The following is a 13,955-nucleotide window of genomic DNA, read 5'->3' on the forward strand; positions in this document are numbered from 1 at the left end:
CAAACTTCAACAGCAGAGCCATCGACTTCTGCATCCACAGTTCTGACTTCAACAGATGGTACAATAACTTCTGCATCCACGGTTCTGACTTCAACAGATGAACCATTGACTTCTGCATCAACAGTTCTGACTACAACCGATGGAACAGTGACCTCTGCATCCACAGTTCTGACTTCAACTAATGAACAATTGACTTCTGTATCCACAGTTCTGACTTCAACAGATGGACCATTGAACTCTGCATCCACAGTTCTGACTTCAACAGATGGAACATTGACTTCGGACCCACTGACTTCTCAAACTATTGTTCAAACTTCAACAGCAGAACAATCGACTTCTGCATCCACAGTTCTGACTTCAACAGATGGACCATTGACTTCTGCATCAACAGTTCTGACTTCAACAGAAGGACCATTGACTTCTGCATCAACAGTGCTGACTTCAACAGATGGAACAGTAACATCTGCATCCCCAGTTCTGACTTCAACAGATGGACCATTGACCTCTGCATCCACTGTTCTGACTTCAACAAATGGACCTTTGACATCTGACCCACTGACTTCTCAAACTACGGTTCAAACTTCAACAGCAGAGCCATCCACTTCTGCTTCCACAGTTCTGACTTCAACAGATGGACCATTAACTTCTGCATCAACAGTTCTGACTTCAACAGATGGAACAATAAGTACTGCATCCACGGTTCTGACTTCAACAGATGGACCATTGACCTCTGCATCCACAGTTCTGACTTCAACAGATGGAACAGTGACCTCTGCATCCACAGTTCTGACTTCAACGAATGAACAACTGACTTCTGTATCCACAGTTCTGACTTCAACAGATGGACCATTGAACTCTGCATCCACAGTTCTGACTTCAACAGATGGAACATTGACTTCAGACCCACTGACTTCTCAAACTACGGTTCAAACTTCAACAGCAGAGCCATCGACTTCTGCATCCACAGTTCTGATTTCAACAGATGGAACAATAACTTCTGCATCCACGGTTCTGACTCCAACAGATGAACCATCGACTTCTGCATCCACATTTCTGACTTCAACAGAAGGACCATTGACCTCTGCATCCACAGTTCTGACTTCAGCAGATGGAACAGTGACTTCGGACCCACTGACTTCTCAAACTACGGTTCAAACTTCAACAGCAGTTCTGACTTCAACGAATGAACAATTGACTTCTGCATCCACAGTTCTGACTTCAACAGATGGAACATTGACTTCGGACCCACTGTCTTCTCAAACTACGGTTCAATCTTCAACAGCAGTTCTGACTTCAACGAATGAACAATTGACTTCTGCTTCCACAGTTCGGACTTCAACAGATGGACCATTGACCTCGGCATCCACTGTTCTGACTTCAACAGATGGACCTTTGACATCTGAGCAACTGACTTCTCAAACTACGGTTCAAACTTCAACAACAGAGACATCGACCTCTGCATCCACAGTTCTGACTTCAACAGATGGACCATTGACCTCTGCATCCACAGTTCTGACTTCAGCAGATGGAACATTGACTTCGGACCCGCTGACTTCTCAAACTACGGTTCAAACTTCAACAGCAGATCCATTGACTTCTGCATCCACAGTTCTGACTTCAACCTATGGAACAGTGACTTCTGCTTCCACTGTTATGACTTCAACAAATGGACAATTGACTTCTGCATCCACAGTTCTGACTTCAACAGATGGAACATTGACTTCGGACCCACTGACTTCTCAAACTACGGTTCAAACTTCAACAGCAGAGCCATCGACTTCTGCATCCACAGTTCTGACTTCAACAGATGGACCATTGACTTCTGCATCAACAGTTCTGACTTCAACAGATGGAACATTGACTTCGGACCCATTGAGTTCTCAAACTACGGTTCAAACTTCAACAACAGAGACATCAACTTCTGCATCCACAATTCTTACTTCAACAGATGGACCATTGACTTCTGCATCAACAGTTTTCACTTCGACAGATGGAACATCGACTTCTGCATCAACAGTTCTTACTTCAACAGAAGGACCATTGACTTCTGCATCAACAGTGCTGACTTCAACGGATGGAACAGTAACATCTGCATCCCCAGTTCTGACTTCAACAGATGGACCATTGACCTCTGCATCCACTGTTCTGACTTCAACAGATGGACCTTTGACATCTGACCCACTGGCTTCTCAAACTACGGTTCGAACTTCAACAGTAGAGCCATCGACTTCTGCATCCACAGTTCTGACTTCAACAGATGGACCATTGACTCCTGCATCAACCGTTCTGACTTCAACAGATGAACCATTGACTCCTGCATCAACCGTTCTGACTTCAACAGATGGAACAGTAACATCTGCATCCACAGTTCTGACTTCAACAGATGGACCATTGACCTCTGCATCCGCTGTTCTGACTTCAACAGATGGACCTTTGACATCGGACCCACTGACTTCTCAATCTACGGTTCAAACTTCAACAGCAGATCCTTTGACTTCTGCATCCATAGTTCTGACTCCAGCGGATGGAACTGTGACTTCTCTATCCACAGTTCTGACTTCAACAAATGGACCATTGACTTCAGCATCAACAGTTCTGACTTCAACAGATGGAACAGTAACTCCTGCATCCACAGTTCCGACTCCAACAGATGGACCATTGACCCCTGCATCCACAGTTCTGACTTCAACCTTTGGAACAGTGACCTCTGCATCCACAGTTCTGACTTCAACAAATGAACAATTGACTTCTGCATCCACAGTTCTGACTTCAACCGATGGAACATTGACTTCGGACCCACTGACTTCTCAAACTACGGTTCAAACTTCAACCGCAGATCAATTGACTTCTGCATCCACAGTTCTGACTTCAACAAATGGACCATTGACTTCAGCATCAACAGTTCTGACTTCAACAGATGGAACAGTAACTCCTGCATCCACAGTTCAAACTTCAACAGCTGAGCCATCGACTTCTGCATCCACAGTTCTGACTTCAACCTTTGGAACAGTGACCTCTGCATCCACAGTTCAGACTTCAACGAATGGACAATTGACTTCTGCATCCACAGTTCTGACTTCAACAGATGGCACATTGACTTCGGACCCACTGACTTCTCAAACTACGGTTCAAACTTCAACAGCAGAGCCATCGACTTCTACATCCACAGTTCTGACTTCAACGAATGGACAATTGACTTCTGCATCCACAGTTCTGACTTCAACAGATGGACCATTGACCTCTGCATCCACAGTTCTTACTCCAACAGATGGGATAGTGACTTCTGACCCACTTACTTCTCAAACTACTGTTCAAACTTCAACATCCGAGACATCGACTTCTGCAGTCGCAGTTCTGACTTCAACAGCAGAGCCATCGACCTCTGCATCTACAGTTCTGACATCGACAGATGGAACAGTGACTTCTGCATCCACAGTCCAGACTTCAACAGATGGAACATTGACTTCGGACCCACTGACTTCTCAAATTACGGTTCAAACTTCAACAACAGAGACATCAACTTCTGCATCCACAATTCTTACTTCAACAGATGGACCATTGACTTCTGCATCAACAGTTTTCACTTCGACAGATGGAACATCGACTTCTGCATCAACAGTTCTTACTTCAACAGAAGGACCATTGACTTCTGCATCAACAGTGCTGACTTCAACGGATGGAACAGTAACATCTGCATCCCAAGTTCTGACTTCAACAGATGGACCATTGACCTCTGCATCCACTGTTCTGACTTCAAGAGATGGACCATTGACTTCTGCATCCACAGTTTTGACTTCAACTAATGGAACAGTGACTTCTGACCCAATGACTCCACAAACTACGCTTCAATCCTCTGAAACATCTGAAACATTGACTACTCCATCTAATGTTCAAACTTCAGCATCAATAACAGTGACTACTCAATCTTCTCCGCCAACTTTAACTACTGAACCATTTACTAATCAAAGTACGCTGCCAACTTCAACAGCTCGACCAGTGACTTCTGCATCTACGGTTCCGGCTTCAACAGCTCGACCAGTAATTACCGTCCCATTGACTACTCAATCTGCGGTTCCAACAACTAAACCACCAGAATGCCAGAATGGAGGATATCGCAATGGTACAGAAAAATGCATCTGTCTAACAGGATTCCGCGGAGACCTTTGCGAGCATTTCTCAGATTATGTTAAACCAGGTATACTTTCCCTTTCATAAGCATTTGAGAGAATTCTTCACAGTTTACTAAAAGTCTCAAATGTAATCTTCGCAAACATGTTTACTCTTACAGAAGAGGTTAACACAAAAGTTGTTGTGGAGGTGGTGGTGAACCAGGATTATAAACCAGAATATAACGATAACAAATCACCAGAATACGAAGACTTTGTTCAGAACTTTACACAACAGGTAAGAAAAAAACCTTTTGCATTGTGAATATTCACGGAACTAAGACAGAAATTGGTATAATTATCTAGGATAAAACAACAGGTAGGATTCTTCTAGCAATTATTGTACCCTGCATATCTTTTTTGCATTTAGGTATTTGTTTGCATTATTATTATTGGACTTTATACCAGTAGCCTAGCTTTCTAATTATCTGAACTGCAGCCGTGTTTAGGGTAGGCCTTCCCTTGTTATATAGGGTAAACCTAACCTACGTATATAGGGTATGCCTAGGTATGTGGTGCAGTATTGAGCAGGAGCAGTCCCCATCATCTCCGCCATGGCACCCAGCTGTGTAACAGTTGTGTGAATTGATTAATTAGATTTAGTAATAGATTGGATTTAATCTAGATGTACTTTTGTCATGGCCGTCATGTATGTTATATCCACAGGTGTTCTGCACTAACGTAGCTGTAGTGCCACTTATCAGGTCCTGAGTACCGCTCCAAAATGTCAAAGTTTAATCAAGATTTAAGTCTAAACAGGGCCTCCTTTTGCAAGGAAATAAGCATGGCGTTATCTTTCTTGTTGGCCAGTGTTTAGGATTCAACAAAGAAAAAGGATCATGTATTATGTTTCGATTGTTAATAATTTGTTTTGTGTAATACAGATGACTTCATACTATAAAAAAGCGAACATAAAGAACTTCGAAGGTGTGATTGTTACAAAAGTGAGGTACGGTACTCATTTGTGTAGACGATCGTTAAAATGGCTGGAGGTAAGATTTAGGTGTTGATTGGGTGTCATATGTTAGAAATGGCCTAGCCATCCTTCAGCATTTACTGACTTACATGCTCTGTCAGAAGATCCATTCCGGGATCACCAACTTCGATTTTAGACCACATATGGCTCATTTCGGAGTCCATCTTGCCTGTCAATCACAGATAGCTGAAATGCAACACTTCTCAATGGCTTTTTCATGGCATCGTTTGAAATCTTGCTGGCTTCTACCCTTCTTCTCATTCTCTTTACAACTCCCAAATCTTACCTCCCAGCAACTTCAAATGAGCGATACTCTGCATGTTAAAATGTGTGATACTAACTCAAAGTATTTATCTTTCTTAGTCCTGCAGTTTCCTTTGTCAGGAGATATAGGTCAGGAAGTAATGGGTAAGTGACTGATTCTAATTTCCACAATAGTACAAATTAAGAAATAAACACATCTTCCATATTCCATAGGATTCCATAAGTCAACATAGGTTGAGCAGATTTATTACATTATTTTGTTGATTTAAATTACATTTAAATGACAATGAATGATATGGTGGCTGTAGAATAATTAAAAGCTATTCTTTCTGCTAACTTTTTTCCTAGAGTGAATGTAACACATGATATTGTGCTGTTGCTTCAAAATAATGCTGACTTTGAGACACAATATGGAAATATTGTTAATGAAATCAAGGAGGCAGTTGTTAACCTCACTAGCTGCAGAAAAGGTAAGATCCCAGGACGACATCCATAGCGGCCATCTGAGTTCCAGGCATTAAATTAATATTTTCAGATCAAATGTATTTCAATCAATGCAATCAATCAATACGCACACATACCCAGACTTCCTTAGATGATACAAATATTCTTATCCTTCAGGTGAGGCAGATTGTCCTGGATTTGACATTTCCAACAAAACAGATGTTAGCAAACCAGAAGATTTTGGCCAAAGTAAGTAGATGTTTGATCCCAAGTGTGATTCAAGGGGGGACCACGCATTTTATTATAAAGGTACAAAATGCCAGGCGTGCGATTTAAAGCTAGCTCTAGTGCTAATTAAACGAAACAAATACTCTGCTCTCCACCCTCCTCTCCCCAAACACTAACTGGTGCTTCTGCAGAGACGGACATCCCTGTCCCCTGTAGCCTTGAGGTTAACTCCTACATGACACATTGGGTTTAAGAGCTTACTTTTTGTTTAGCATCTTCTACCTTTTATGAGCAACTGTGGGCTAGCCCTGTCACTGTGGCCGAGAGGAAGGGTGTGTCTACCGGGATATGACCCAGAGTGGGACTACCGGGATACTCCCCACCTGGGAGTTGAAAACCTGAAATTCATACTTTGCACGTGACGTCACGACGACTGGCTGGCGGGCAAGAACAACGTTCTCTAGCAACTTAGTAACTTAATCAAGGATCTGCCAGATCGTCACCAGTTTTACCATACGAACGAAAGTTGATATTTTGAGGTGAAAAAGATATGCCAGATAGTTGCTGTGATTGTGATTGGATGTATTAACTGCCGAGGAGTGAAGCCGGGGTTACGTTTTTACCGGATCCCATCCGAAAAGGAGAAAAACTGTATTGTTGTCTATAAGATTAGAATTTGCCACAAGTAATCTATATTGTTCAATTGCACATTATAATTACGATTATTTCAAAATGAAAAATAACATCATGGGGATAGCCTGTGTTGCCAGATTGGGCCAGATTTCCCACCCAATCTGGCAACACTGGCGGAGGCGCCACTAAACGATCCTAAGCAGTTTTATTTCAGAGTGCAGCAAAGAGCTCCGCTGCGCTGGAACTTCAGAAATGCTTGAGAAAATGTAACTTTTGTGGACGCTACCTCATTACTTGGTCAATTAAAGAGCTACTTAAAAGTTATTTGATTGACTCCCGTACGAAAACATTGTTAAGCCACCCACTCTTGAAAAAAAGTTAGTTATCCATACTTTTGTAGGCTTTCATTTTTTGTGCGGTATAAGGTGACAGAAGACACATTTAAATATCTCCAAACTCCAGCCAACTTCAAAGCAATGAACACATCATTGGGTGCTGTGTATGGATCACAAGTTCTGAGTATATCTATCTTTTCTTGATCCAATTTGAACATTTATGGTCTAAATAGTTGATTGATTGTATTATTGGAAATCTGTAAGGTTGCAATTCCCCTGGCTTGCCGCTGTTCGTCGCCATTTTGTCGGCGAAGGTTACCCTCCAGGTAGCCATGGTAGTCACGTGACTGCAAAGTATGAATACACCACCCTGCCCACAACCACATCATACAAGGGGTGGATTAGTTTGTCACCGTCACGATAATGACACGTTTGTCTGTGTGTTTCTCTCCCTCTCTCTCTCTGTCCCTCTCTCTCTCTCTCTCTCTCCCTTTCTCCCCCTCGCCCTCCCTCTCAGATATTTGTGCAGACATCATTCCAGACTCATCTCTTCTTGAGTTCTATGAAGCCCTGAATGCCAGTGGGTGGAGTTGTGTGACGATGTGTGACAAGAATCACAGCAACCCAAAGAACTGCTTCAACGAGGGCGTATGCAACGTGTACAGCGGCATCGGACCCACTTGCGAGTAGGTCGGCTGGTTGTTGGGATGCTTTACTCTTTTTACAAAATGCCCCATGCACAGAGAAATAATATGTTGTCGACCAACAAGTCTCCTTTTTTCCGGCATCAAATGAACTCCATGAGCTCAGATCATCTATAGAAGGAAATGGTTAGAAATGTTACGGATTGTTCGGTCTGGTTCAGATTTGAGACTTCTGTAGCGACAGATGAGTAAACTGACTGCACCTATGCAGCGCTTTTCTAACCAGTGGCCACTCAAAGCGCTTTACAATACTGCCAAACGTTCAACCATTCATGCACACATTCACACACTGAGGGCAGTGTCAGCTATGCAAGGCGTGAGCTAGCTCATCAGGAGCAGTCAGAAAAAAAATTAGGCATTTTCAGAGGCGGCGACGCTAGGGAGTAGAACAGTAACGTGAAGCCTAGTGGGGCGGCGCGGCACGAAGCTGGTGTTGGCTAGTACGTCCGGAATAATGGGGGCGATCTTTTTGACACGCCGCTGAGGCGGCGGTGTGTGTTGGGCTTCAGGGACACCTCGACACTCGGCTAGGAGGAGCCGGGATGCAACTAGCAACCTTCCGGTGACCAGCAAACCCACTCTAGCTCGGTAGCCACATGCCGCCTATGAGTTAATTAGTGAATAAATGCTGCATGAAAGTACGAGTATGAGTCTATAAAGCCTACCTCTAATCCTCATTGAAAAGACGTATCGATATCCACAAGCAGAAGCTGTCACCTTACTCGTTGCTTATCCAAACCTCCTTTCCAGATGTGCAAATGTTGATTCTACCTGGTACCTCGGTGATGACTGCAGTTCCCCAATCTACAAAGTTGCCTTCTACGCTGGTTTATCAACTACTCTCATAGTTCTCCTACTGACCGTGGGAGCTCTGTCCGGGTACCTCTACTTCAACAAGCAACGACAGAACCGGTAGGCTGATGCCTTTCTCTCGTACCATCAAATCAGCTGTAGGTAAAGTTAAAGAGCTTTTGTTTTGGGTGTAATTTTCTAGAAATGAGAAAAACCATGAAGTGCAATGTGAGAACATCTGTTTGAGGTTGACACGTGTTCGTTGTGAATTTGCATGCTTCACACCAACTAGGCGGCTGCCACAATTTTATTGGGTGAAACAAGACAACGGATGCAGGATGGTGGTGGTGGTGGGGGTGGTGTTGGACGCCTGTTTATTGTAAAAGTTTGTAGTCAAAGGGGACATATTATACCACCAGGTGTGAGTGTGGGAAGGATATATATTAGAGCTGTCAAGCGATTAAAATATTTAATCGTGATTAATCGCATTAATGTCATAGTTAACTCACGATTAATCGCAAATTATTTTTCTATGCTAAATATCCCTTGATTTTTTTGTCCCATAATTCTTCTCATTTTAATTCTCTTATCAACATGGTGAAGTGCATCGGCTTGCCTTGTGCAAATGATTTTTTATTGATAACAACATTGGCATATACTGATCAAAACAGGACGATACAAAAAAAGAGCCTATAGTGCAATTAAACGACTGCTTTGAACTAATGTCATTTGAACATAGCTGTCAGGCTACTGCTTCTTTGTTTTGAGCCTAAGAAAAAAAAAAAAAAAAATTGCGTTAATCGCGCGATATTTTTTTTTAACGCCGTTAAAATTGGTTTGCGTTAACGCTGTTAATTACGCGTTTAACTGACAGCTCTAATATATATATATGTGTGTAAGGCTAATCACACATAATATGTCCCCTTTAATGAAAGGTGGACGAAGTACTTAGACCACGTACTTCAGTAAAAGTTGTGATAGCTAGTGTAAAATATTACTCAAGTAAAACTGGAAGTACTCCCTTTAAACGTCGACTTGAATATAATTATAAAAGTATTTGGCTTTAAATGTACTTAAGTATCAAAAGTAAAAGTAATTTGGTGTAATGTAATTTCAATGTCTTGCTATGTCCTTTATACAATAATTTAAGGTTAAAAGAAACCCCACCAACACCACTCTAAATACAATGTTTTATATTTGCGATATCTGGTACTGATATAATTAGAAATTATCATAATTACCCCAATGTGTTAGATTGGACGGCAGATTCTTGAAAGAGGAAATCGTATGCTTCTTAAGCAGACAGAGAAGGCACTTACAAATGAACGTCTTCTTCCTTTCCACTACTTCAAATAGTTTGCTTAAATATGGCCATGGGGTCTCAATTTCAATATCTGGCGCTTCTTCCATTAAAATGTTTTGGCTATAAACGTCAAACGTGACAGTGAAATTTGAAGGCTAAACAGACACACGAGGACAAAAGCAAAACTTGGTAGAAACCCGCCCAAACCACGATGTGTTCTGATTGGTACACTTGTGGTGCACGAGCACTCATTTGGATCCGTCACTTTATTGTCTATGGTCACGCATGCTGCACACAGACAGACTCACGTGCACACACACACACATTCACGCACGCAGGGGCAACGCTAGGACACCCACACACACACACAGACGGGCCAAGCGCAGACAGACACACACGTGCGCACAATCACATTCACGTGCGCACAGGCACAAAAACACAAACACCCTCGGCGCAGGGGCCAAGCGCAGACAGACACACACGTGAGCACAATCACACACACAACATGCATGTCTTGGAAAATAACGTTGAAAGGAACGACAGGTTTTTCCGAATGGAGTGGAGTCAAATGCATGATTTTCACCTACGAAATGTAGTTGAGTAAAAGTACAAAGTTTCACAAAATAATGATACTCAAGTACAGTACAGATACGAAAAAAGTTACTTAGGTACGATAAAGAATTACTTGTACTTCGTTACTGTCCACCACTGATGATACTTGGCCTGGTGCTCCTTGTTGCCAGGCAGGAGATCTCTCCCTGAGGGTGTGTGCTGATGGCTGGTTTAACCGGTGCACACTGATTACGTAATGCACCACAGGTGTGCAACCTCACCCGCTCCAGAGTCCATTCTGACTGGGCCAGGTGAGGCTGCTTCAACCAGCCATCATCCACACACACGCCCACGTAGTTATCTCTCAGATCTTACCTACAGCACCATTGACAAATGCCAGCTTCTTTTTGTGGATCCAGTAGAACAGCTTTCATGTGTCTGTCCTACTCGTTCTCTGCAGCAAGAGAGACGTCAGAGAGTCGCTGGTGAACGAGTTCCTGAACGAAGACTTGGTCTGGCCTAAATCTAGAGATCATCTCCCTGCACCTTCAGGTAATGACTATGGAGAAGTAGCCCAGTCCAGCACGTGCACCCTCTGAAGTCTGTCTCTTTATTTGTACCGAAACGTGTTCTAGATAAAAGGTGTTGGTTTATTATGGATAAAGTTAGTTAAGGTAAGCTCTTGGTACAGGGTTCACAGAGAGTTGATACTGAAGTGTATCTCTGTTTTTAAGGAATGTACAGTAACCCCTCCTTCAGCGCGGACCCGACCAACCGCCAGGGCCACTACCTGATCCAGACCCCCCCGCGGGGAACCGCCGCTTCGACCAGGGGCGACCAGGACGCCGCATCCTCTACCGGCGCCTCCGAATCATCACAGAACCAGCTATCAATAAACCAGCCGGTAAGGACACACAGTTACGCCGGGATTCCACCGCACGCGTTACGGCCGCGTTACGGCTGCGGCACGAAACGGCTGCGACTCTGCCCTGCTTGCATTTCCACCGGGCGCGTTACGGCAGCGGAGCGGCAGCCGTATTCACGCGAGATCACGAGATCACGCGATCACGCGATAATCCTAAACCTAATGTTGGTACATAAATTACTTCATGTTGCGGAACTTCGACAATGTCTCTCGTCGTCCCATGTTGCCGACCCTCTGAGACCCTTTGATGCTCTATGGCTTTTACCTTTTCACTTCCTGCCCTGCTCGATCTGCTCTGTTGAAATTGACGCGGTTCAGCAACGGCTTGCGGCAAAAATAGAAGTGCTACGGAATGATAGCGCTGCGGCGTGGCGAGCCGCTCCTGGGACGCTGCTGAGACGTTTCGCAGCCGCGCCCGGTGGAAATGGTCTCATTGAATAGAGTGGAACCTATCTGCTGCGGTGACCGCGGCCAAGACGTGCCACAGCCGAAACGCTGCCGTAACGCGTGTGGTGGAATCGAGCCTTTAGGCTTGCGAACCCCCCAACACAGCTAGCCTTTAGAACCCCCCAACACAGCTAGCCCTTAGAACCAAGATGTCCGCCAGGTGAATAAGGCCATTTGTCGTGAAAATAAGCCGATACCCAGGACAATAAAAATATCCTTTGCTTTAACCTTTATCTCCAGATGCAGAACCGTCGGCCCCAGATCACGTTGGGGGGGGGCCCGTGGCGGGACCCGCCCGCCAGCTGGAGTTAGTGTACCGGTCCCCTGAGGACCAGGAATTTAATTTCTAATTTCTATTTATCAAATGCCCAGCTTAACAAAGTCCCGCTCTGCTGTCCTAACGTCTGGAGACGAAGGGCTCCAGGGAGACATGATGTATGATGAAGGATGTATGATGTATGCAATGGTGTTATTTAAAAAATGTAATAAAGAATTGAGAAAGTGAGAGGTTATCTGTTTATTGAGAACTACCGTAATCCTGAGGCCTTTTTTTCAAACCACGTCATTGAATGTATTATCAATTATAAGCTTCGACCAAATCCAAGAAAGTGTCTCTGCCCCAGAGTCCAGTAGCATTGGGCCAGGATAGGCTGCTTCTCCCAGCCATCCTCCACCCCCCCCCCCCCCCACCCACCAAACGACCTGCAGGGCCGCTCTGTTTCGCTCCTCTTTTCCACTTTATAAGGAAGAAATCCTCAAGACCAAATTTGGTCAAATGGTGTTGTCCATCAGAGGAACACAGTCCTGGAATATATTACCATCTAATGTTAGAGACTGTGCCACTTACACCACCTTTAAAAAGGCCCTTAAACAGTGGTTAGTAGCAAGCCAGACCAGAGGGGTGTTCCACGAACGGAGGTTTAACAAACACTGAGTTAACGCTGAACTCTAGGGTGATTTAACATGTGCCGACTAACCCAGAGTTTTCGGTTCCACAGCAGCGGTTATGCATTAGTTCAATCAACTCGGGGTTGGTTAACACAGGGTTGTGCGCGTCCACGGCAAACCTAAAAAGACGTGATGTATGGATCATGGAAACCCTGATCGATATGGCGAAACAGGCCGCTTATTTCAATGAAATGGAACTCCAGGTTCTCCTGGAGAGCTATGACGAGGAAAAAGACATTATCACAAGAAAAGGGAACGCTAAAGCCTCTGCAACCCGGAGAACCAAAGCCTGGCAGCGGACACAGGGGCCTACATAAGAGGTAAGTTATTCAAATGAATGGCATGTACATTAATCCTTTTTCTAGTGTTCAGTAATGGCCACCCATTCATCTTAGAAACCACTTGCCACACTGATTTTTTTTTTTGCTTGTAGCAGTAGGCTACAGTTCTTTGTAATTGGCTGCTGTTGCTTTCAGATATCAATCTATTTTAAGGTGACTCAGTTTGAAAAATTTTGATGGGACCTGCAAACTATTGTAAAAAAAAAAAGAAGGTAATTAGGTGGGGCACTTTTCTGGGTAATCATCAACTGTCTAATCTTTATCTTCTACCAGTTACTGATGATGGTGTAATCTGTCTCGTGGAGCCTTCTGCCATACCACACCTCCATGCTGTTGTAAGTACTCTTAATATTCCACAGATTTGTCATAATGGGTAGAATATAACACAAACATTCTGTTTCATTACTGGAGGATGATGAAGACACCTTATCAGCTGCCACAGAGAGGGAAGATGCAGAGAGGCCTGTTGAGGATTACACCTTTTTTTTTAATAACTTTGGTTTCAGTTAATTGTTCCACAATACAACTTGCAACTTATTTCTCAACCTCCACAGCACAGCTTACCTCAGTAAGATGTTGTTCAGCATTGACACACAACTTACAATGACACTTAGTAGACATGGCACTGTGTAATTCAACGTCATTTATGTTCCTATAGCTCCCTGTGAAACAACTTTACAAAGTATATTTAGAATCCCAAATAAACAAATCACACCTAGAAATGGAGCACATAAGGCTGCAGATCACCAAAACAAAAAAGGAAATACAACTGCTGGACCATCAGTTAAAGGTGGGTGACGAGGGCACAGGTGGATGTTTTTCAATTGTTTCAACAACAAAGGATTAACAACTGTACAACATTTGCCCTTCTAGGAAATAAAGAAGACCCCATAAAAT

At 43.6% G+C, this 13,955-nt stretch overlaps 1 protein-coding gene across 1 annotated transcript in view; it reads left to right on the forward strand.

Moving 5' to 3' along the window:
• Nucleotides 1–12,296, forward strand: part of LOC130370385 (mucin-2-like) — a 59,905-nt gene extending 47,609 nt beyond the window's left edge. The window contains exons 2-12 of the mRNA XM_056576145.1: nt 488–4,195; nt 4,289–4,404; nt 5,051–5,115; nt 5,506–5,550; nt 5,755–5,876; nt 6,028–6,099; nt 7,564–7,732; nt 8,501–8,662; nt 10,858–10,949; nt 11,132–11,301; nt 12,010–12,296. Coding sequence (XP_056432120.1) covers nt 488–4,195; nt 4,289–4,404; nt 5,051–5,115; nt 5,506–5,550; nt 5,755–5,876; nt 6,028–6,099; nt 7,564–7,732; nt 8,501–8,662; nt 10,858–10,949; nt 11,132–11,301; nt 12,010–12,081 — 4,793 coding nt within the window. The 3' untranslated portion in view covers nt 12,082–12,296. The remainder of the gene's footprint in view (nt 1–487; nt 4,196–4,288; nt 4,405–5,050; nt 5,116–5,505; nt 5,551–5,754; nt 5,877–6,027; nt 6,100–7,563; nt 7,733–8,500; nt 8,663–10,857; nt 10,950–11,131; nt 11,302–12,009) is intronic.
• The last annotated feature ends 1,659 nt before the right edge of the window (nt 12,297–13,955 follow it).

This window comes from Gadus chalcogrammus, chromosome 17 (genome assembly GCF_026213295.1).
Source record: "Gadus chalcogrammus isolate NIFS_2021 chromosome 17, NIFS_Gcha_1.0, whole genome shotgun sequence".
Lineage (NCBI taxonomy): Eukaryota > Metazoa > Chordata > Actinopteri > Gadiformes > Gadidae > Gadus > Gadus chalcogrammus.